At 53.2% G+C, this 22,517-nt stretch overlaps 1 protein-coding gene across 6 annotated transcripts; it reads right to left on the bottom strand.

Annotated features, from left to right (window-relative positions):
- Positions 1-1,103: 1,103 nt before the first annotated feature.
- LOC119563652 (immunoglobulin superfamily member 1) lies at positions 1,104-17,421 on the bottom strand. 6 transcript variants are annotated; one of them, XM_043526838.1, is made up of 15 exons: positions 17,333-17,421; positions 16,480-16,768; positions 15,963-16,001; positions 14,606-14,902; positions 12,029-12,301; positions 10,767-11,078; positions 9,798-10,091; positions 7,913-8,209; positions 6,869-6,915; positions 6,562-6,790; positions 6,199-6,303; positions 4,913-4,934; positions 3,176-3,213; positions 2,100-2,242; positions 1,320-1,638 (listed from the first exon to the last, which is right to left on the bottom strand). In XM_043526838.1, exons 2-15 carry the CDS (start codon positions 16,508-16,510, stop codon positions 1,531-1,533), a joined length of 2,235 nt encoding a protein of 744 aa, XP_043382773.1. In that variant the 5' UTR covers positions 16,511-16,768; positions 17,333-17,421; the 3' UTR covers positions 1,320-1,530. The 6 variants fall into 6 exon arrangements, 5 of the variants coding, with proteins under 5 accessions (XP_043382772.1, XP_037733073.2, XP_043382773.1 ...); XM_043526837.1 differs by having other exon boundaries at positions 1,104-1,638; positions 6,199-6,300; positions 6,562-6,915; XM_043526836.1 differs by having other exon boundaries at positions 6,562-6,915.
- Between the last annotated feature and the right edge of the window lie 5,096 nt (positions 17,422-22,517).

Here is a 22,517-nt window from a genome sequence, read left to right as displayed (position 1 = left end):
GCAGCTCTTCAAGGACAGGAGACGTCGTTACCTGCAGGGGACGCCGGGCTGGGGAGCATCTGGAGAGAGGCTGGAAGAGAAGAGAAGAGAAGAGAGGGGCTGAGCACTCCGGCGAGGGGATGGGGATTCAGAGGGATGGAGGGATGTGGGGCAGGGTGGAGGAGGAGTCTCCAGACAGGGGGGTGAGGGCCGAGGGAGGTCACTTACCCAGCAGAGGCAGAAGGAGAGTTAGCGCCATGCTGAGCTGGTCGCTCTGGGCTGGGAGCTGGGTTCTGGGTTCTCAGCCTCATTTGCAGTCACTGCTCAGCTGGGCGGCCGGACAGGCAGCAGCATCTCAGGTAAGGAGGGGCTGAGGGCAGATGACCACTTCCCGCCACCTTCTCCAGTGTTTGCACTGGCTTTTGTACTTCAATGCAGAGCTGGGGGGAGGGGCCAGAGCAGCCGTCCCTGTGGGCTGGATCTTCCCAGGGTAGCCCAGGGTACCAGCTGGTGTAAAGGAATCTTCCTTGAGTTACACTGGTTTACACCCACTTGGGAGCTATGGTCCATTGACCCCAGCTGGGATCTGCCCCATTGACTCCAATCGAGCTACAACCCATTCACCCCAGCTGGGGATCTGACCCACTGACCCAAGCTGGGGGTCTGGGCCATTTACAGTGATGAAATGGCTGTCATTGCTGGAGGGTTTTTTTCATTGTTTGATGTTCCCTATGTGCTCAAGGGTATTTCTGCCCAGAACGCAAGTAGAGAAATTGCAGTATTATATCTTTGATGCAACCAGCCTCCTGGCCTGGGGCCAGCCCTCCTTACCAGGGCATGATTTGCATGTCTGTTGATCGAAGTAATCAGAGTCACTTTTAGTTCATCAGGAAGCTGTCATCCAGGGTTTGCCCTAGTGCAGCTTTGATGTCCGGTCCCGTTCGTAGCGCTCTCAGCCTTGTAAGCATAAAAGCTCAATCGGAGCGGGAGATTTCAGTTGACTCAGTGCAAGCCACTATAGGGACATAGTTTGTCTCCCTTGGGACACCCTGAAAATTCCAGGGTCCCCAAACCTCCCACTGCTCCACAGTTGATACATGAGTAAAAAATGGCACCAACCAAACTGGGGCAGAAATAAGTTTAATTCAGAAGAGCATGGTTAGACAGGGGTATTTACCCATCCTTCAGCAGCAGCTTTAACCACTGTACCCAAACTCCTCCCAAAGCTTGGGATAGAACCCATGAGCCCTGGTTCCCAGACCCCCCTGCCCTAACTACTAGACCCCACTCCCCCTCCCAGAGCCAGGGTAGAACCCAGGATTCTGGCCTTCCAGCTCCCCCGCCCCGCTCTAACCACTAGATCCCACCCTCCTCCCAGATCTGGGTATAGAACCCAGGAGTCCTGCCTCCCATCCCCCTCACCCCACAAGACGAAAAGAACAAAACTGAGGTGTTTGCTGTGACAAAGGTTTGAGAGTGAGCAGAGCTTGAGGTCCGGGGCATTCTCAGGCAATGGGAGCAGGGTGCTGCTGGGAAGTTGGGGGACAGGGATTAGAAGAGGGGTTCACTGTACACAACTTCCTCTGAGACCAAATTCCCTCCTCGCTGGTGGAACGTGGAGCTCCCTGGGCTCACAGGGGAGCACGTGGCTACAGCGTACTAGGAAAGTGGAGAACAGAGAAGAATCAGGTCTGCCAAGAGCTTATGTTGTGCTGTAGAGAACTTTTGTTGTGCTCTCCCCTTGGAGTCAGTGCTGGCCCCACTGCCCCAGGGTGGCGCTAGGGGGCGCTGTGCTGCGGGGATCAGGGCCCTCAGTAGTGGACACTTGCCCCTTGGAGTCAGTGCTGGTCCCACTGCCCCAGGGCAGCACTAGGGGACACTGCAGGGAGTGGGGTGGGGGATCAGGGGTGCTCTCCCCTCACACTCAGAGCTGACCCCATGATCTCACTGCGGCACTAGGAGGCGCTGTGCTGCAGGGAGCCGGGTGAGATCTCAACAGGAGGCCCTTTCCCATTGTGGGGAATACTGACACCAGTGCTCCCGCATGGCACCGGTGGGTGCTGTGCTCCAGAGACTGGGGTGGGGGGCTCAGCAGGGGGCATTCTCCTCTCTGAGTTTACCAGGGTTGTGCATCCTGCCCCGGTGCCTGCATCCTCTTCTCCCTTGCCTCTTTTCTTGGATTTCCCACCAGGGATGCTGGGTAGCCGCCGCTGGTTGTGCATCACCGGCTGATCCCACCCGTCATGGCTCTTTTGCTGCAGAGCTAATCACGTAACAGATCAGACCCTACTGCCTAGTCTCCCCTCCCTGCTTCCTTGGATTGGACCCTCCATCCAGCACCCGGTCCCCCCTCCCCGCTGTCCTGGATCAGACCCTTCATCCAGCACCCGATCTCCCCTCCCCGCTGCCCTGGATCGGACCCTCCATCCAGCACCCGGTCTCCCCTCCCTGCTGCCTTGGATTGGACCCTTCATCCAGCACCCGATCTCCCCTCCTCTCTGCCCTGGATTGGACCCTCCATCCAGCACCCGGTCTCCCCTCCCTGCTGCCTTGGATTGGACCCTCCATCCAACACCCGGTCCCCCCTCCCCGCTGCCCTGGATCGGACCCTCCATCCAGCACCTGGTCTCCCCTCCCTGCTTCCTTGGATTGGACCCTCCATCCAGCACCCGGTCCCCCCTCCCCGCTGTCCTGGATCAGACCCTTCATCCAGCACCCGATCTCCCCTCCTCGCTGCCCTGGATTGGACCCTCCATCCAGCACCCGGTCTCCCCTCCCTGCTGCCTTGGATTGGACCCTCCATCCAGCACCCGGTCCCCCCTCCCCACTGTCCTGGATCAGACCCTTCATCCAGCACCCGATCTCCCCTCCCCGGTGCCCTGGATCGGACCCTCCATCCAGCACCCGGTCCCCCCTACCCACTGCCCTGCGTCAGACCCTCCACCCAACAGTCAGACTCAAGGTCTCTTTTCTCCGTGCTGAAATTCCCATTTTTGACCCACTAGCTGGCAACATAGTCTCAACATCATCAGTAGGGGAGCCGGAGTGTGTCAGTCAGAAATTCCCCTCTTAAAGGGGAAGTGGCCATGAGAAGGCCGATCAGACACCTCCCATGTACCGTGTCCCACCTCTGAGACCCCATGGGCTACAAAGTGGGGGAGAGTGTCCGGCGGGGAGCTGGGTGGTCATTACTCACCTAAATTGACCCCAGGGGCTCCGTTGACACCCAGGTAGCTGAAAGAGTCAGAACTATGTCTCAGTGATGGAGCTGGGAGGGTCAGAGGGGGGAATTATGGGCTCCTACCCCTAAGGGTTGGGAGGATTTGGGGAACAGGCTCCTGGAGTGTGATAATGGGCGAGGGTGGGAGTTTTGGGTGGGGCTATCATTGGCCAACAATGCTCTAGGTGGTAGCTTTTCTCTCTGCTTCATTCCTCCATTCCCGCTCATTCTCTCCTCTTTATTCATCACCTCCTTCTTTCCCTGACTTTCTCTTCCTCATTCCTCCATTCCTTTTCGCTATCTATTCGCTGCGTCTCTCGCTTGTTTGCTCTGCTTCTCACCCTGGCCCCAAACCTCCTCGTACCAACTGGCAGAGGGCACTGGGATACGTGGGGCTATGGGGAACCCACAGGGTCACCAATATAACATCACGTACGGTCTCTACTGAAAGCATGTGTCACACTGGCCATCATCATTAGACTGCTAATAATGCATGAACATTTAATTAAGCAATGGAGCACCAAGGGTTGTGGTGGATTCTTCATCATGGGCACTTTTCAATCCAGATTGGGCCTTTCTAAAAGTTCCTCTCTAGGAGTTATTGTGGGGCAGTTCTCTGGCCTGTGTTATGCAGGAGATCAAACTAGATGATCACAGTGATCACTTCTAGACTTAAAATCTATCAAACGAGTATTGTATTGAACCTTTCCCCTCTGTCTGGTCCTATAATTTCCTTTCTGCAATAAACCTGACGGAGATTGGTCATTTGGTCTCTTGAGCAGGTTTCGTAACAAACCAAAGTGCAGTCAAGCGATCGACTGGATGATTCTCCAGAAACAAATGGGGAAAATATTTCCAGAAATGTACAGATACGCAATGTAAGGGGAAAGGCTGTTTGAGAATCAAAGTTTGATCTGAAGATATTGATGTTGCATATTTTGGCACGTGGGGCTGACAATCTGGGCTGTACCAGATATAAAGCTTTACTTTTTTGAATCTTGGCATGGCCTGTCATTAAATAATTATTCTCTAAGCCCCCTGTTGTCTGACTTCTCCCTGGTAATTTCTTGCAACTGTGAAAAAATATATATTTTTGAATGCTTATTACCTGTTGAAATTATAACAAAATAATCAAAATTCTGCCAGACCTAGGTATACACTTCTGATCATAGAATCATAGACTCATAGAAGATCAGGGTTGGAAGGGACCTCAGGAGGTATCTAGTCCAACCCCCTGCTCAAAGCAGGACCAACCCCAACTAAATCATCCCAGCCAGGGCTTTGTCAAGCCTGACCTTCAAAACCTCTAAGGATGGAGATTCCACCACCTCCCTAGGGAACCCATCCCAGTGCTTCCCCACTCAGCATTGGGAAGGACTTGGGGTGAAAGTGGGATGGGACAGATAGCGGAAAATAAACATCTCATTGGCCCAGCCCTTTTTCCTTCTCTCCCATTCATTTATCATTCTCCCTTTCTCATATTCACTCATCTGTGCTCTCTCGTTCACAGCCTGGCTCCTCACAGCTCGGTCCAGAGGGGAGAAGTTGGGGGACGAAGGTAGATGTTGTGGGAGGAGGCGGGTTCCTCTGCCATAACAGATGGGATGGGCCAACGTGTTGGAGGGATATCGATTACCCTGTTGGGGGAGATAGACAGACAGACAGCCTCCCACGGGGAGGAGGAGTGATACCTCTGAAAACCAGATATCTTACCCAGCTGCTGTCTTGCTGCTACCTGTGGAGAAAAGGTCAAGGAGAGACATTAAATAGCTGTTTGGTTTCCCTTATTCCCCCCCCCCCCCCGAGTGTCTCCCCCCACACGGGGCATGGAGCGAGTGCCTGGCACGGCTCTGACCCACGGTCTTCTTGATGCCAACAGACAGAGGGGCACACAGGGGTGCAGAGCTACCATGGGTCCACCAAAGAACGTCACGTGAGGTCTCTAATGAAAGCCTGCATCACATGCATCGTCAAGACCATTGCGAGACAAGTGTATGGAAAATCTGCAAGGAGTTATGCGGAGATGCTGAATATTATTTTCTCTTGTCGTGGTTAAAGGGAGGTTGCTCCAAGGTAGCGTGCCATGGGACAAACAACTCCGGACAGGAGCTGGGAGATGCTTATCTCCATAGTGTACCACTGCGTGTCTCCCTGTAGAAGTCTACCAGCATTCTGGGTCCAATGCCAACAAAGAGCTTGCGGAGAATCAGGGGCAATACTAACAGGAAGAGGTAAACAGCAGCTGGGGAAAACTTGTTCTCAGGTGGAGATCAAAGGTCTGATCTGGTACATTAGGGGGTGCAGAGAGATGCGCCCTGGAAGCCTTCAATCTCTGAAGACAACCTGCCATGAGGTTTGATCTTAGGGAAGGAGGATCTCAGCCAACCTGACTGAAAACGATGGGACAACGCTATGACGTAGGAGACAGGAAAATGTCCTGGGAGTTCAGTTTAGGCTCTAGGAAGCATGTTACAATCTTGTTTGATATGAAACCATTTGTTTCCAATATTCTTCCTTGAATCTCTGGTCTCAGATGAGAGGAAGAAGAGGTCTGTATCACTCAAAAGCTTGTCTTGTTCCCCCTCAGAAATTGGTCCAATAAAACCTCACCCACCTGGTCGCTTTGATGATAAACTTCCTCTTGTTTTCTTTATAAACAGATCTAAGTGCTGCATGGTGAGTGGGGACCCCGAACTGAGCATCCAAAGTTGGAGTGTCCTATTCCTTTGGGGACAGCAGATTACCAGGGGGTAATCATTATCCTGTACAGAGAGCAAAGTTTCCAGGAGCATGTGTTGCCAGGGACTAGCGGAGTCCGGGAGCTGATCCACAGCAGGACACAGACAAGAATCCCTCACACTAAGGGCTTGTGCCTCATAACCCTGGGGATCCCTGGAGACCTGGGTCCCATTCTTCACCCCAGTCTTGTCCACCCTCCTCCAGAATTGCACAAACGAGACCCCAGCTCCCATTCCCCATCCAGGTTGCATTACCGGTACCTTTCTTATTCTTTCTGCAGCAGCAGCCAAGAAGAGCCAGTAGCCCCAGAGCGGCTCCTCCACCACCGCAACCAGCCACCAAGGGGAGGGGCAGAGCCCAGCCTGCTTGAGAGAAGGGGGAAGAGCGACAGCAGGCGTTATGCCAGGATCTGCAATGTAAACGTTTCCCCTGCATGGCACTGTGGACTCTGCTATACCCCAGGCAGCCTGCAGAATAGGGACAATCTGCACCCTCCCCTTTAAGAAAGGAATTTCTGCATGCCAGATACAGGATGTGATCCTGACACCTATGGGTCCAAAATGGGAACCGTACCTCAGGGGAAATATTCCTTCTCATTCTGTTAATGCTGTTGGGAGCCTCACCTCTCCAGCTGTAATTCCTGGTGACATTCCAGGTAACATTCACAGCCTGGCTCCTCGGGGACTGGATCCATCTCCCGCTCATGTTCTTCTCGTACCCACAGGTGAATTCCCCAGTGTTCTTAGGACCAGCCCGTGGGATGCTGAGCACAGAGATGTTCATAGAGCCGGAGACAGACTCCATGGTGCTGATCTCAGACCCCTCAACTCTGGGGATGATCTCGGTTCCATCCTTGTAAAAGTGAAATCTCCACTCACCGAGGTCACCAGGAGCCATGCAGGCAATGAGGAGGGGGAGCCCTTCACTCACCTCTCCAGATGGGGGATCCATGCTCAGCAATGGCTGGGGAAGGGGGTCTAAGGGGAGTAGAAAAAGGGAGAGGTCAGCAGGGGAACCACAGTCCAGTATCGGGAAGGGACTGGTATACTGTATAATGGGCACCAGAGGGCAGCAGAGGGTGAGGGGTGGGGAAGGGTTGGCTACACGGGATAATGGGCACTACGGGGCAGCGGAGGGTGGGGGCAGCATAAAGAATGGGAGCTGAGTTAGGCAGCCATTCACTACACAGCTGCATCATTTCAACAACCGTTTTCCCCACTGCAGGACTCCGGAGTATATCTTCAATGGCATTTGTAGGATTAGGCGCATCCTCACCCTTCATGGTGACGTTCACAACCTGACTACTGGAGGACGGGATCCACCTCCCCCTCACGTTCTCCTCATAGCCGCAGGTGAATTCCTCAGTGGTCACAGGACCAGCCCGTGGGAAACTGAGCATCATGCAGTCAGTGCTGGACTCCATGGTGCTGAGCTCAGAGCCCAAGTCCCTGGGGACGACCTCGGTTCTGTCCTTGTAAAAGTGAAATCTCCGCTCACTGAGGTCACCAGGGGCCATGCAGGTGATGAGCAGGGGGAGGCCTTCACTCACCTCTCCAGATGGGGAATCCGTGCTCAGCACCGGCTGGGAAAGGGGGTTTAAGGGAAGCAGCAAAATACAGAGGTCAGCAGGAGAACCACAGCCCAGTGTCAGGAAGGGGCAGCTATACTATATAATGGGCACCAGGGGGCAGCAGAGGGTGGGGATGGGGAAGGGGCGGCTGTACTGTATAATGGGCACTGGGGGGCAGCAGAGGGTGGGGGCGGGGAAGGGGCGGCTGTACTGTATAATGGGCACCAGGGGGCAGCAGAGGGTGTGGGTGGGGAAGGGCAGAGGGCACCAGGGGGCAGCAGGGTTTGTGGGCGGGTGGGGGGCACCTCTGCTCCCCCCGAGTCCCACTGCTCACCTGGCTGTCTAGCAGCACCTGAGATGTGGGGAGAGACCTGGCGGGAGCATCCCAGAGGTCAGAGCCTCACCTGACACTGGTACAGTGATGCTATTACTGTTCTCAGATACAATCTCCTGCCCGGCCTCCTGTCTCCAGTACTGACAGGTGTAGGAGCCGTCATTCCCCATCTGCGCCATGAGCTCCATCCAGGGCCCCCCACTGGCAGCTGGCAGCTCTTCAGGGGTCTGATCCCCTCTATGCTGGTGGAACCTGAGCCCCGCCACCTCCTTGCCGTGGGGGACTGAGCAGTTGAGGGTGACCTTCTCCCCGGGCAGGTACACGGGGAGCTTGGGATGCAGAGAGAGTTGGGGGGCCAGTGGAGGAGCTGCAATAGAGAGAAAGGCGTCAGTGCAGAGGGGCATCCCCCCAGAGTCAAGAGAAGTCGATACGGGGAGTCCAGTGATCCCCCAGCCTGTGAAATACCCCCCAGCAAACACCGCACAGGACAGATGACAATCCCCAGTCTGAGAGAAACGGCATCTCACAACTGGCAGAGCTGTGGGGAAACTGCTACAGTGCCTAACCGAATAAGCACCTCAAAATACAACAGGAGAAATTCCTGGCGAGACTTTCGAGTGATTTACAATCAGAAGTGCTGAACTTTGAGCTGCTCAACATAGAGCAAATGAGCCTGGACAAGCCCACACTTGGCAAAGGTGAGGATATGATGCCAGAAGGACCTGGTGGTCTCCATAAATTTCCCTACTCAAGAAAAATAAAGGTTACGATCCTGGATGATGGAGGACGAGACACAAGAAATGAGCTGTGGCGCTAAAGAGTGAGAAATGTGCTGAATGGTATAAATCAACCCTGTGGTTTGGTAGTTTAATACTAATCGTTCATGATGATGGATGTTGAATGGTCTTTTTCATCTTGTGTCCTCCACCACAAATGTAAGTTTTCCCAGTGCTGGGCACATGCTATGGCCCAGTCTGCAGATCTTCCCCCAGGAGCCAGCAGACCAAGAGATGTTCCCTAGTCTGCGTTTGCCCGCAGTCACTTGTGTCTGGGTCATTGGACGAGCCCCACTTCCACAGATTGACTTTGGACCTGCCAACTTTTGTTCGGAGATGATTTAAAGATCTCAAGGTCGACCAACCCTTCCCTTCTCTGGGGAGGCATTCGGCGTACCACTGTACATTTTGACTAGCTTGGTGAGTATTTCAAGTCATGTGTGCCACGTTTCCAATTGTGTGGCCGTGGATTTTTTTAAGCAATTCCATTGCAAATAGGAAGAATTCTGTGATTTCAGGGCCACCATTGGCCATGTATTGGATGGTCTGGGATGGCAAACGCGTGCACGTCACGGCCCATGTCAGACTGTCTCAATCTGCGAATCCTGCTGAACACCTACCACGGCAACATGTGGAATGGGAAAAATAAGGGCTCTTTTATTAGTTTAATCTTCCTATTCACGACAATGTACAGTGAATGGCAAAAGAATCATGGAGTTATGTTGATGCAATGCCACGGATTTGTAACAACACAAAAGAATGAAAACAACTTACGAACATTTGGGTAAATGTATAACTGGAGACATGGGAAGACAGACATAGAAGGACAAATTAATGTATAAAAAGAAAGTGACGGAGGGCCCAAAATGGAGAACACTGGTCCAGAGACTGAGACAAATTTGGATACTTGGACCCCTGCCTGTTCAGTCCAATCTGTCTTATTGTTTGTCATGTGTGTATGATCAGAAATGACAAGTGTCAATGATTCAATCTGAAAATTTATAAATAAATGTGAAAAAATTGATGAAGCCAATATTGGGTGCCTCAGTTTCCCACCTTACAATGGTCACTGAGATCAACAGGTGGCCATGAAGAGTCTGGAGTCCATGGAAGGAGTATGGCCTCTCTAGAACACACACGGAAAGGGCAAAGGGGTGCTGGAGACAGGGCTGGACTCACCAGTCACAATGATGGAGATGGAGTCACTCTTCCGTGACAGGATCGCTTGCCCAGATCGAATTATCCAATAGGCACAGAAGTATGTCCCAGCATTCCCAGTCATAGCCGTGCGCTCCAGCCAAGCTCCCTCGTCCAGCTCGGAGATCTGCTCCTCTCTTTGATGGTAGAATCTGTATCCCCCCACCTGCTCGCTGCCAGGAACTGAGCAGGTGAGCTTGACATGCTCCCCCTGAAAATAGATGTGTTTCAGGGGATCCAGAATGATTTGGGGGGCCGGCGGGGGCAGTGAGACATCTGGAGAGAATGAAGAGCAGAGAAAGCAAGGAGAGAAATGGAGGGGCTCTGAATGAAGAGCACCTGACTGATTGTGCAAATAAAATGGGGAGCTGTCATGTGCCCCTTGGAGAAGCTACACCCCCACTTCCACCCTTCGACAGAGAATCCCTTCATACCTCCCATCCCCTGGTGACCACCCACTTCACCCCAACAGTGAAGAGCAAATTGGAGCATTACTCAGCGCCAAACCCAGCCAGAAGTGTACGGACAAGCCAGGTGGAGAAAGAGCCCCAGAGATTGACTGTCCAGCCCCCTGAGGTCGACCACCCCTTTGCCTTGTCCCTGTTGCTCTTCTTGCCATGGGATGCTGTGATAGCTAAAAGCATATCTGGGTTCCCAAAAGTACTGGATCCATCCATGGAGGACAGGTCCATCAATGGCTCTTAGACAAGATCGTCAGGGACACAACAACATGCTCAGGGTGAGGCTGAACCTCTGACTACTACAAGTCATGATGGAAGCCTGGGCTGAATCCTTCCATAATTGCCCTGTTCTGTATGCACCCCCTGAAACTTTGGTATGGGCCACCCTTGGAGACAGACTACTGGGCCAGATGGACCAGGGACCAGCAAGACCACTCTTATATTCTGATGCTGGTCCCTGCTATCACATGCTGAGAGAAAGGGGACTTACCTGTGACTGTGATGGAGATGGGCTGGCTCTCTAGGGAGGAGATCTCTTGCCCAGGTTCGGCTACCCAGTACATACAGGTGTATGAGCCAGAATCCTCCATGCTGAGTCTGCCAATCTGGTAACTCTGAGAGTCCTCCCGCGCCTGTCTTGTGCATGCCACTTGTTCCCCAGCCTTGAGGAAGCAGAACCGCATCTTCTTCTCCCAGCTGGGAGCTGAGCACGTCAGGGTAACAGAATCTCCGGTGGTGAACTCAGGACCCGTTGGTGACAGCTGCAGAGTTGGCCGAAAGGTTTCCGGGAGCACGGAAGACCCTGAAGAGAGACAGTGCTCCAACAAACCCCAGTGCTATGGAGCTCCCTCCTCCCAATCCCAGGAGATGGCTGATGTGTCCAAAGGGAGATGATGTCCAAGTTCATTTGCTACCACACCGTATTCCCTCCCTGGTCACTAACGTTCCTTTCCCACCCAGACATGTTTTCTTTGAGGAGCATCAGCTCTGGGTTCACCCACTTTTCATTTACTCATTTTTCTCTGTTTTCTTGCCCATTTCAGGGAAGGTTGATTGGCCTTTAAAGACCATCAGGTGATGCTCCTGGCATAAGACAGGTGTGAGTCTTCAGCTAACCCAACAGGCCAACCTGTGCTCGGTCTCTTTGGAGGCAGTGAATTTAATAATTCCTGTGAGTCTCCCACCAGGAGGACTGGGAACTGCAGGGAGATGCCTCTGGGGACATCGACTGAGACCTGCAAGGCCAGGTTTGGACTGGCAGATCTCAAGGAGTTTGCCAGCAAGGCCGACAGGTGGGAATGTCAGGGACACATTCCCTGACAGACATTTCAGCAGCACCAAAGCTCTCCCTTGCTGAGGAGAGCGTCACAGGGACTTAGTTGCTAACACGACCTGCCTTGACAAACCAGCTATCCTGGACAGGAGCTCTCTGATTGCCCAGAGCAAACACATTGCAATGGCCGAGCATTTTAACTCAATGCGATTCTGTTCCCACCTTCCTTTGGAAGTTCAGCCGAAGATGGAGATCAACTGACCACAGCAAAGGTAAAGAATCCCCCACCCAAAGTGGAGTCTTCAGTCTGGCCCAGATACCAACCCCCCAATATCAGACAGGATTCATCAGCTCTACAGACAGATTGCTCAGTCCATCGCAGACGTACCGGTCAGTAGCCCACAACCCTTCCAGTCTGCAGGCCGACATCTGGACAGCCATCGCCTGACCCAAGAGGTGTAGATGGAAAGATGACTCACCTGTCAGATGGATTGAGAGGGGGTCACTCGGTAGTGACTGGATCATTCTCCCTGAGACATTGACCTCATAGCTGCAGGTGTAGGGGCCGGTAGCATCCAAATCAGATTGACGGAGCTGGAGACGGGCACCCGACTGTGAGACAATGACATTCCCCTGCCTCAGGAACTGGTACCTTTTAGCCACATGTCCCTGAGGGGCTGAGCATACGATGGTAACAGGGCTCTTCCCGGAGGAATCAGAAATCACAGAGATGGATGGCGCAAGAGGGAAATCTGTGAAGAGCAACAATAGGCGAGAAGAGGGAGTGTTAATGTACCAAGAGTGTGGAAATAGCAGAGCAATTGCGCATGAAGAAGTGGGGTCTAGAGGTCAAATCAAGGCATGGGCTGGGAGCCAGGACTCCTGGGTTCTATCCCCGGCTCTGAGAGTGAGTGAATTTCAGTTCTTGAAAACCTGACACAACTAGAAGAAGAACCAGACAGCGAAACTGCGCTGATGCCCTTGACAGCAGCTAGATTGCTGGTTGTGTCTCAGTCACTGTAGGGGGAGAAATGCCCGCGACCCCAGCTCAACCAGCCCTAAGAAACAGATGCACCAGTCGCTAGGGCCAAGCAGGGATGGCTGCGCTCCGAGATGGTTTCCCACCCAGACTCTGCTCCCCAGTACAGGCAGGTGTATGCTTTGGGGATCCCCATCACATCCGTGAGCCCCAGATGAGCACCCCTATTCTGAGCGGGGAGATCTGCAGAGACCTGCACCCCGATTTCATTGCAGAAGTCCTATCTCCCTCCTGGGAGCCAAGCACCAGAGAAAAGAAAAGGAGTACTTGTGGCACCTTAGAGACTAACCAGTTTATTTGAGCATGAGCTTTCGTGAGCTACAGCTCACTTCATCGGATGCATAGCATATCGTGGAAACTGCAGAAGACATTATATACACATAGAGACCATGAAACAAAACTTCCTCCCACCCCACTCCCCCGCTTGCAACAGCTTATCTAAAGTGATCATCAAGTAGAGCCATTTCCAGCACAAATCCAGGTTTTCTCACCCTTTCCCCCCCCCACACACACACACACATACAAACTCACTCTCCTGCTGGCAACAGCCCATCCCCCTTTGAACACACTCCTGAGGAGAGAGACAGAATGCTTAGGGACTCGAGAGAGTGTGAGGGCTGGATGCCCCCTGCACCCCAAGGGGCTGGGAGAAAGCGTCCTAGGAGATGCTGGTTCAAACCAGGCTCCTTTAGGGCCTGGTGAGGGGAAGAGGAAGAGGCCCCCAGCTTGCACGCCACAGGCTGTGCTCACGCAACGTGGCCGGCCCAGGGCTTGTGGTGTCACCACGCAGACAAAATATACCAAGTAAATAGCCTGAAATAGATCTCAGTCATCATTGTCCTTACTTTGCCGAGTGGTGAATTTCAGTTATGAAGGTTGGAAATATTTCTCTGTTGGTTTGTGTGTGGGCAGCAAAATCGGTGTTTACCGGCAACAATCTAATACAGAACAGACCCCTGTTCCAGACTACATCTGCCAAGATACACAGCGGTCACCCCTCTCGTTGAACTGCTGCAACGCACATGGGGGGCTTAGTTCTGAGAGGGGGGCTGGCCAGGAAAGAAGAACGGGGGCCACGAAATACCAGAACTGAAACTCCCATCAGGCACCACAGCCACTCTGGGCAGATACAGGATACGAACAGAGCCAGAAATAAAGGATTTTGTTTCAAGAGGGAGGAAAATATCTCATTCTGATCCACAATGTTTAAATGAAACATTTTGATGTGTCCGCAACGAATTTCAACCCTCCCCTCCCGTCCCATGCAAGGACTTTGGAGGACAGCGTGAGAATTCAAAGAACCACATGCCCTATGGAACAATGTGCTGTATTTGCAGTCAAAGGCCAGAAGGGACCATCAGGAAGCTCCTTCAAGCCAGAATCAAACCAGCGACCTAAAACTTAGCCACATCATTGAAATCTACAATCGGCCTCACCGCCAGCTCGGGTGCTGAAGGAATCTCTAGAGCTCAACAGGTTTAGCTTAACCAAGGTGAAAGGGTGATTTGATCGTGGTCTGTAAGTACCTAATGCGCCGACAGAAATCTGACACCAAAGGGCTCTTCAATCTGGCAGCCAATGATCCAACAGCTGAACACTGAAGCTAGACAAATTCAGACTGGGAATAAGGTGGAAATTTTCAACAGGGAGAGGAATTAATCACTGGAAGAACGTACCCACGGTTGTGGTGGATTCTCCATCACTGGCCATTTTTAAAACAAGGGTGGATGTTTCCCTAGAAGATCTGCTCTAGTTCAAACAGGAATTACATTGGCAACACCCAATGCAGATGGGACTAGGTGATCACAGGGGCCCTTTCTTGTTTGAGAATCTGTGAAATAGTGTTGTTTTCTTTGGGGGCTTCATTGTTTGTGGGGTAGGTGGAGCAAGGCCACAGGATCATCCACCAAGGGCAGGAGATCCTGGGGGTGGAAATGAGCAGGCTCGTGGGGTTTGGGGTTTCACATGTGATGGGGACAGGAATCCCCTATTAGACAGCAGGAGAAAGGGGACTTACCCATCACTGGTACCAGGAGAGGCTGGCTTCGTGCAGAGTAGATGGGCCGCCCGTCTCTCACTGCCCAGTACTCACAGCTGTACGCCCCGGCCTTCCCCATCTCAGCCGTCAGGACCAGCCAGGGCCCCCCGGACAGGCTGGTGGTTTCCGTGAAGACTCGCTCCCCACGCTGATTGTAGAACTGGTAGCTGCTCACGGCCTCCCCGCCAGGGGCCAAGCATCTAAGGGTGAGACGCTCCCCCGGGAAATACACAGGGTACTGGGGGTCCATGATGACCCTTGGGGCTTGCAGGGGGGCTGAGGAAGGGCAGAGAGATTCAGCAGACATTATGCTCCCCCCAACCAAGTGCTGCTTCCCAATTCCTACCCCCCTTGGCTGGAGCCGGCAGCCCCTCGCAGCTCTCTGTTCCTTCCACACAACAAGACACCTGGTGTCTGCACCCACAGGCCCCAGAGCTCTGGCTTCATCCCTCCTGCCACACACACCCCCTGTGCTCCATGGGGACGCGGCAGGACCCACTGTCACCTCTAGGGGGTTCTGGTTCCCACCTGGCCACGCCATACGTCACGGGCTCCGCTGGGCGTGGTGCAGCTCAGTCAGCTCCGTAGGGTGCTGAGACCGGACGGATGAGGTAAGTGGGAGTGGGGGTGGGGAGATGAGAGGAGCTGGAAGCTAGGGAGGGAGACCTTCCCCCACGGAAACCCCCAGGCTCAGATCCCACCCCACCTCCCAGCTTGCAGCCAGCCCTGCTGAGATTTCACTCTGCATGTGGCCCTGGGGCCAGGGCTAGAATCTGTTTTTGGGGTGCTCCATTTCAAGCAGTTTAAATAGGCCTGGTTCTATCAGCCCTATCAGAGAATCCAGCCCCTATAAGGCTTCCAGGGGACCCCAGGAAACTGAGCCCCCCACAAATCACCAGACACTTTGGGAAGTCTTGCCCAGGGCCCTGCAGGTCCCGAAGCTGGGAGCTGAGTGGAGCAGAACCAGAGTGAGACCACTCCAAAGTGGGGTGGGAGGGTCCCTGCACACGATGCCTGGGAGGGGGGGTCTCTACACTCAGTGCCTGTGACCCCACAGTGAGAAGCCAGGCACATAAGCAAATACTGGAATCAGTGTCCCCTGTCTGTTCCCATTCCCCACCCCACTGACCAGCCAGTTCCTCTGGGGCGGGATCAGAGCCAGCGGCCCCTAGAGATGAAAGGCCCCATGTCCTATTCTCTGACCCAAGCAGCCAGACCCCCTACCATGGGGCCAGACTGGAACTGGAAGTCTGCCCCATGGGGTGACCCCTTTTCATGGATGGGACCCACCTGAACGGACAGCTGGGGCGTGTGTGTGGATCTCGTCCCTCCTTACCTGCAGGTGACACCAGCTGGGGAAGGATCTGGAGAGAAGCTGAAGGAGAGAAGAGGAGAGACAGGGAGTGAGAGCTCTGGGAACGGCACAGGAGGGAAGGGGGCTGGGGGACAGGGAATGTAATTTAGGGAGACGTGGGCCCAGGTGGATGAGCCTCAACATCTATTTCCCTAGTGGAGAGCAACAGACAGTCGGTGGATGGAAATGACCGTTGGAGAAAGACCAGGAGCTTGATACTCGAGTAAAGCCTTAGGAAAGCAGCCACCTGGTTACTGTGAGTGTATTTGCAGAAACCCGAGGCTCAGGGTTCGTGCTCCCTGCACAGAAAGACCCCGTAAGGAGACCCCGCGCAACTGGGAAATGCCAGACGCCCACCAGACTGTTGCTGAATTGAGACTGGAGATGGAGTCTGGGGGACGAGAAGCCCCAAGGGCTGGAGGCGGAAGGAGAAGGTGAGATGCATGCAGGGAAGGGGGGAAGGAGGGACAGGCTGAAGGAGGAGTGCAAGGTCACTCACCCAGGAGATGGAGGAGGACGCTGAGCTCCATGCTGGGTGTAACAGGATGCTGCTGCCAGGTGAATCTGCTCCTTCAATGGGCTACCTAAATAGCAACTGAGCTCTTACAAATATCTGTGATCGTCCGTCCCTTGGAGCCAGACACTTCCCCAAAGTCTGCGCATCCGAGAGAGGAACCAGCTCCTGGAATGGGCCAGACAGTGTCTGAAAGGAGCACGGACGGGTGGTCACGATGCAGCCTCAAGACCTGCTGATGGCTGGGGAACCCTGGTGTCCAGGATGGAGAAACCTGATGGATTAAAGGGAGGGATGGAATGAAAGAGTGAGAGAGGGAAAGGGGGAACGAGACAGAGGCAAAGAGATGAATGAAGAGACAAGCTCCAAATAGAGGAAGTGAAAGGGAAGGGAAAAAAGAAAGGGAGTAAACAGATGAATGACAGAGCAAGAGTGAGAAAAGGAAAGGGTGAATGAGACAGTGAGAAAAGGATGAGTGAAGAGGGAGAAGAAGAGACAGTGCCTGAAGAAGAGGGGAGATGAAGATGGAGAGAGTGAAAGAGAAAGACACAGCAGGAGACGTGCAGAAGGAGGTCACTGACCGAGAACAAAGAGGACAGTCAGAAACAGAACGATTGAACGAGACACAGCCAGGAGGAGGAGTGGAGAGGCGACTGTGGGGGGGCAGAGAGAGGGGGAATGAAAGTCAGACACACCGAGGGAACGTGTGAATGAGGGAGAGAGATGGAGGAGTGGGGAGGATGAAGAGGAGTGTGACAGAGCGAGGCAGGGAAAGGGGGAGACGGAAGGAAGGCGTGAATGAGGCAGGCAGGGAAGGAGTGCAGGGTGAGTCAGTCACCTGGCGCAGGGAGACACGTTTAGCTCCTTGCTGGGGGGACCAGTCTGAGCCTGGAAGCTGCACCCCCAACGCCTGTCTCCTGTGAGCCGCCTGCTCCCCTCTGATCACAGCCAGAGGAAGTCCTGCCTAAGGGACGCAGCCACCTCCCCGCCCCACCATCGAGACACCACACGCTGTGGGCTGACCACGGCCAGGCTGGGGGTTCCCAGCATGCCTTGCAGCTCCCAGCCGCTCTGCAGGGTCTGGTCCAACAATAGCAGAGGGGTCAGCTACAGGGTAACCAGGTAACGGCTCCTCACTCCATCCATTTCCCTGGCCAGGTACACCAGGGCTCACGGGCCCAGCACCAAACCCGCGCTCCCGGCTGTGAAGGGCCATGGGGCCAGCACTGGGGCATGGGGGTCAGTCCTGATTGGGGGGGAGAGTGCCCCCTACTGAGCCCCATCATGATCCCCACAGCACAGCGCCTCCTAGCACTGCCCTGGGGTTTGGGGGTCAGCCCTGACTGGGGGGGAGAGCGCCCCCTAGTGAGCCCCATCATGATCCCCACAGCACAGCGCCTCCTAGCACTGCCCTGGGGCTTGGGGGTCAGCCCTGACTGGGGGGGAGAGCGTCCCCTAGTGAGCCCCACCGTGATCCCCACAGCAAAGTGCCTCCTAGCACTGCCCTGGAGCATGGGGGTCAGCCCTGACTCAGAACATGTAACTGGACAGAGCTGAATTAGACCTGCACTGCTCACCCAGCTCGCCGGTCGCTGCTCTCAGGTGAATGCCGCGTGGGCAGGGGTCACGGACATGTCTCAGCCGGCAGCATCACCCAGCAGCTGAGTCATGGAACAAAGACGGGGCCAGTGGCTGAGCTGAAGGAACAACCTCAAGCCAGAGACTGCTCACGCTGACGCAGAGGTGGAGTTTGGCCTAAGTTTGGGTGCCTCTTTATTTATCCCTCTATCTCTCTGTCCTGTCCCTCACCCTCTCGTCCATTGTACTACAAAGGAAGGAACGCATCTCTCCTCCAAGGTCCTCTGCCCCACACTCTCTCCCCCTTCCTCCCATCCCCCTACTGCATCCCCATCCCGCTCTCCAACTGTTGTCCTGTTTTCAGTGGCATCACGGCTAATTTGGGGTGTGACAGTGGAGCCTGAGGTGGCTTTGCAGCTGTTTCTGGAGAGCTCTTCCCAACCATGGGGGGCAAGCTGGAGAAAGCACAAAGGGACTTTTCTGAAAATTTCACGTGTGCTGTGCGGGTTGGCAACACGAGCAGATGCAACTCGCTGGGCTAGAGGCAGGGTTGGGGCCTGCAACAAACAGAAAACTGAAGCAAAACAGAGACTAGGGAGAAAGTTAAGAGGATTTAATTGGGGCTGGGAAATTTCCCTCCTGAGCTGCCCCCGAGAACCTGTGCCAGAGAGAAAGCACAGTAAAGGGAAGGCCCTGACTTCCCGGGATGAGCTCTGATGCTGCTGCCAAGATCCTGTTTACAGACTTGTTCCCTAAAAACCCCAAATGGGCTCATTAGTCCGGGCACCCTTTGAGACCCCCAACATGCCCCAAATTCCCCAGCTCCAATCAGAACCTCTTAATGTTCTGCCAAATTTTCAAACAAGCCCTTTGATGTCCCCGCAGGGCTGTTATATTTGTGTCCGGCCAGTTTCTCAATATTACACCCAAAGAGAGGGACGCATGTGCCACAAGTCATTGGCTGGCTGATTACCTTGTCCTGGCCTCTTCCTGGATCCCAGACTGGCTCAAGGACCCCCAGAGTCATTGGAGGTTCTTGTGCAGAGTGGAAGCCAGTGTCCGAATGAGCTCCCCCTCGCCATCCAGCGATGAACTGGGAGTGGGGGCAGTCTTCGGGAGCAGTGCATCTATTTGCATCAACACAGTTACTCTACCTGGGTGTTCAGTAGCCAGGGCTGCTTTGCCAGTGATCAGCTGGGGCCGTTCTGGGATGAAATTCCCTTTAGGATTGAACGCCAGGGTAATGAAACTTTGTGTCTTTAATTGTACGAGCAGAGGCCAGCAGAAGTGTCCTTAGCAGGCCCCTGATTGAGGGCATTACCAAGAGCCGTGGTGGATTCTCCACCACTGGCAAGTTTTGAATCAGGAATCGGGGGTTTCCTTGTAGTTCTGCTCTAGGGATTGTTTTAGGCAGGTGTTACACAGGGGCTCAGCTGGGATGATCACAGATTATGAAGCCAGAAGGGACCATTATGAGTAGCCTCATGGCTATGGAAGTCATCTAGGATGGAGAAGACCCAGGGTCAACTGCTTGACACAGACCAGAGACCTGAAACTGGGTTCTCCACATCCCAGAGCAGGCCTGTGAAAAGAAATTTGGGGCCCCATACATCATATTCAATTGGGCTTCACTTTCTCCCCTGTTACAGACATTTGGGGGGCAATTCAAAACTCTGCCCCAATTGTTTCATCTGCATGCGGCAAAGAAAAATATTTGAAATCTCAAAACATTTTCCAGGCTGGGACAACCCTTTCCCACAGGCTCTAGAGATGGGTTCAATTCCTGACTTGGGGAAATGGAGGCAAAGGGCAGGGATGTGCAAGAGTTTGGAAAGATCAACAAAAATATTTTGGAGGGGGACTAGGAATTTATAATCCATATAGATCCCCCTTCCCTGGGAGGGTATTGCCAAGTCCAGAAATGACAACAGAGGGGTGTCACTAAACGTCACTTATTTCATAGCACGTCTCAGGTTTGAACTTTTTCTCCTCAACTTTATGAGAACCCTAGTCAGCTACTAGGGATCTCGTTGGATTTGAAGGAGACAAATAATTCAGGATCCTTGTTGCACAGGGGTGACATTGGAGAGAGGCCGGAATTGAGAAGATATGAGAACTCAAGGGACGGGAAAGAGAGAGAAAGGCAGGGGATAAACAGAGAGTCAGCCACTGACCAAGAACAATGAGAACACATTCAGTCCCTGCAGCAGATTGAATAACCTGTGGTTTGAGGTTGTGCTTTGCACTCAGATGACTGACCTGTCTCTGCTCTCGTAAAAAAGCAACAGCTGCTTCCCCTTCGGGCCATTTGGGGATGAAATCACCCCAGCCCCAGGGACTGCAGACACATGCTCCTGGTTAGCGCTCCCCGCTGAGACACAGCAGGGCACAAAATAGCACGCCCTGCAAATGTAACATACGTCTGAGATCTGCAACCGCAAGACTGAAGTGACTACCTTAGCTTAAACTAGGATGTCTTGCAAAACAGGCTACTTTGCAGGTTGGGGGAGGGGTCTCAATGCTGGCTCCAATGTCCTACTGCAACACTAGAGGGTATTGGATTGCACAGGGCAGAGAGTAGCTCTGTAGGGGGCGCTCTCGCCTCACACCCAGTCCTGGCCCCCATGTCCTCGTTCAGTGCTGGGGGGCACTGTGCTGCAGAGAGTGGCTAGGAGGCTCAGTAGGAGGCGCTGTCCCCTATGAATCAGCATTGAGACCCGTGCCCTATTTAATACAAACAAGTACTTCTTCTTGTTCGTGTTAAACCTGCAGCCTCTTCATTTCATCGAGTCACCTCTGGTTTTTGTGTCCTGGGAAAGGGTAAATAAGACTTCCCTACTCCCCTTCTCCACACCATTCCTGATTTCAGAAACCTCTGTCATATCTCCCCTGAGTCATCTCTTTTCTCATCTGAGCAGCGCTAATCTGTCCTCGTATGGAAGCTGTTCCACACTCTTAATCATCCTTCTTGTACTTTTCTGAATCTTCTCTGGTTCCTTTTTGAGATAGGGCAACCAGAACTGGATGCAGCATTCAAGGAGTGGGTGTACCAGGGATTTATATAGTGTCATCATCCCGTCTCCTTTTCTTATCCTTTTCCTAATAGTTCCTAACGTACTGGTAGCCTTTTGAACACCCCATATGGGAGGCTGTTCAGAGCAGGCCTGATGGGGATTAGGCAGGAAGTAGAGAGGCAAGAGAGTAATAGAGACATGGGAGATTGGCTGCAAATACCTGAAAAGGCTGGCGAGGGTGTGGTGTGGGAATAGCATGGATGTGGGCTTCAGTTTATGGTGCTATGGAATTGCACAATTAGCGGCTGGGATTTGCCCATCAAGAGGCATGGGGAATCATGGCTTGGGATCAGGGTGAAAGCAGCACCCTGGAGCTCTTGGGATGACCCTGCAGACTTCAGGGCTAGGGTGGGATGAGAAGTTGTACTATACTGTTTATTTGTCAATATTATTGATTAATTAGTAGTCTTAAGGCAGAACCTAGAGGCTCTGACCAAGATGAGGGCCGCACTGAGCACACCAGATGCTGCCCAGATCCCCACTGAGATCAGGCCTCCACTCCATAATGCTAGCTATGGCACACACTTCGACCAGGATGCCCCCCTCTCATACCAGGCACCCAGACATAAGGTTTTGCCTAGAGGGATTCTCTATGTTTTGAATCTAACTACCCTGTAAGGTATCTACCATCCTGATTTTACAGAGGGGATTTCTTTACTTCTATTAAAAGTCTTCTTGTAAGAAAACTGAATGCTTTTTCATTGTTCTCAGATCCAAGGGTTTGGGTCTGTGGTCACCTATGCAAATTGGTGAGGATTTTTACCAAACCTTTTCCAGGAAGTGGGGTGCAAGGGTTGGGAGGATTTTGGGGGGAAAGACGTGTCCAAACTACATTTCCCAGTAAACCCAGTTAGAGTTTGGTGGTGGCAGTGGAGATCCAGGGACAAAGGATAAAATTAATTTGTACCTTGGGGAAGATTAACCTAAACTGGTGAAAGTAAGCTTAGGAGGTTTTCATGCAGGTCCCCACATCTGTACCCTAGAGTTCAGAGTGGGGGAGGAACCTTGACACCCCCTTCCCTTGCCTCACTCCTCTTCATCCTCCCCAGTCCTCCTTCTGTCTCTTCCTCATTGACTTTCATTCCCCTCTCTCTGTGCCTCCTTCTCTCACGGTCGGCCTCTCCACTCCTCCCTCTGCCTGTCTCTCGTTCAACCCTTCTTTCTGTTTCTATCCTCCTTGGTTAGCATCCTCCTTCTGCACTCCTCCTGCTCTGTCTTTCTCTTTCACCCTCTGCATCTGCATCTCTCCTCTTCTTCAGGCACTGTCTTTTCTTCCCCATCTTCACTCATCCTTTGGTCAGTGTCTCATTCACCCTTTCCTTTTCTCACTCTTGCTCCGTGTCACTCATCTGTTCACTCCCGTTCTTTCAC

Source organism: Chelonia mydas, chromosome 13 (assembly GCF_015237465.2).
Source record: "Chelonia mydas isolate rCheMyd1 chromosome 13, rCheMyd1.pri.v2, whole genome shotgun sequence".
In the NCBI taxonomy this organism is placed as follows: domain Eukaryota; kingdom Metazoa; phylum Chordata; order Testudines; family Cheloniidae; genus Chelonia; species Chelonia mydas.
The sequence above is the reverse complement of the archived record's forward strand: the minus strand, read 5'-3'. Positions and strand labels throughout refer to the sequence as shown.

Excerpts from the sequence above, each read along its gene's own strand:
- LOC119563652 (XM_043526836.1), bottom strand. The coding sequence starts at position 16,510 with ATGGAGCTCAGCGTCCTCCTCCATCTCCTGG. Across the intron at positions 14,903-15,962 it reads CCAGCTGGTGTCACCTGCAG|CCCCCCTGCAAGCCCCAAGG; the intron begins GTAAGGAGGGAC and ends GCCCTTCCTCAG. Across the intron at positions 10,092-10,766 it reads CATCTCCATCACAGTCACAG|ATGTCTCACTGCCCCCGCCG; the intron begins GTAAGTCCCCTT and ends CATTCTCTCCAG.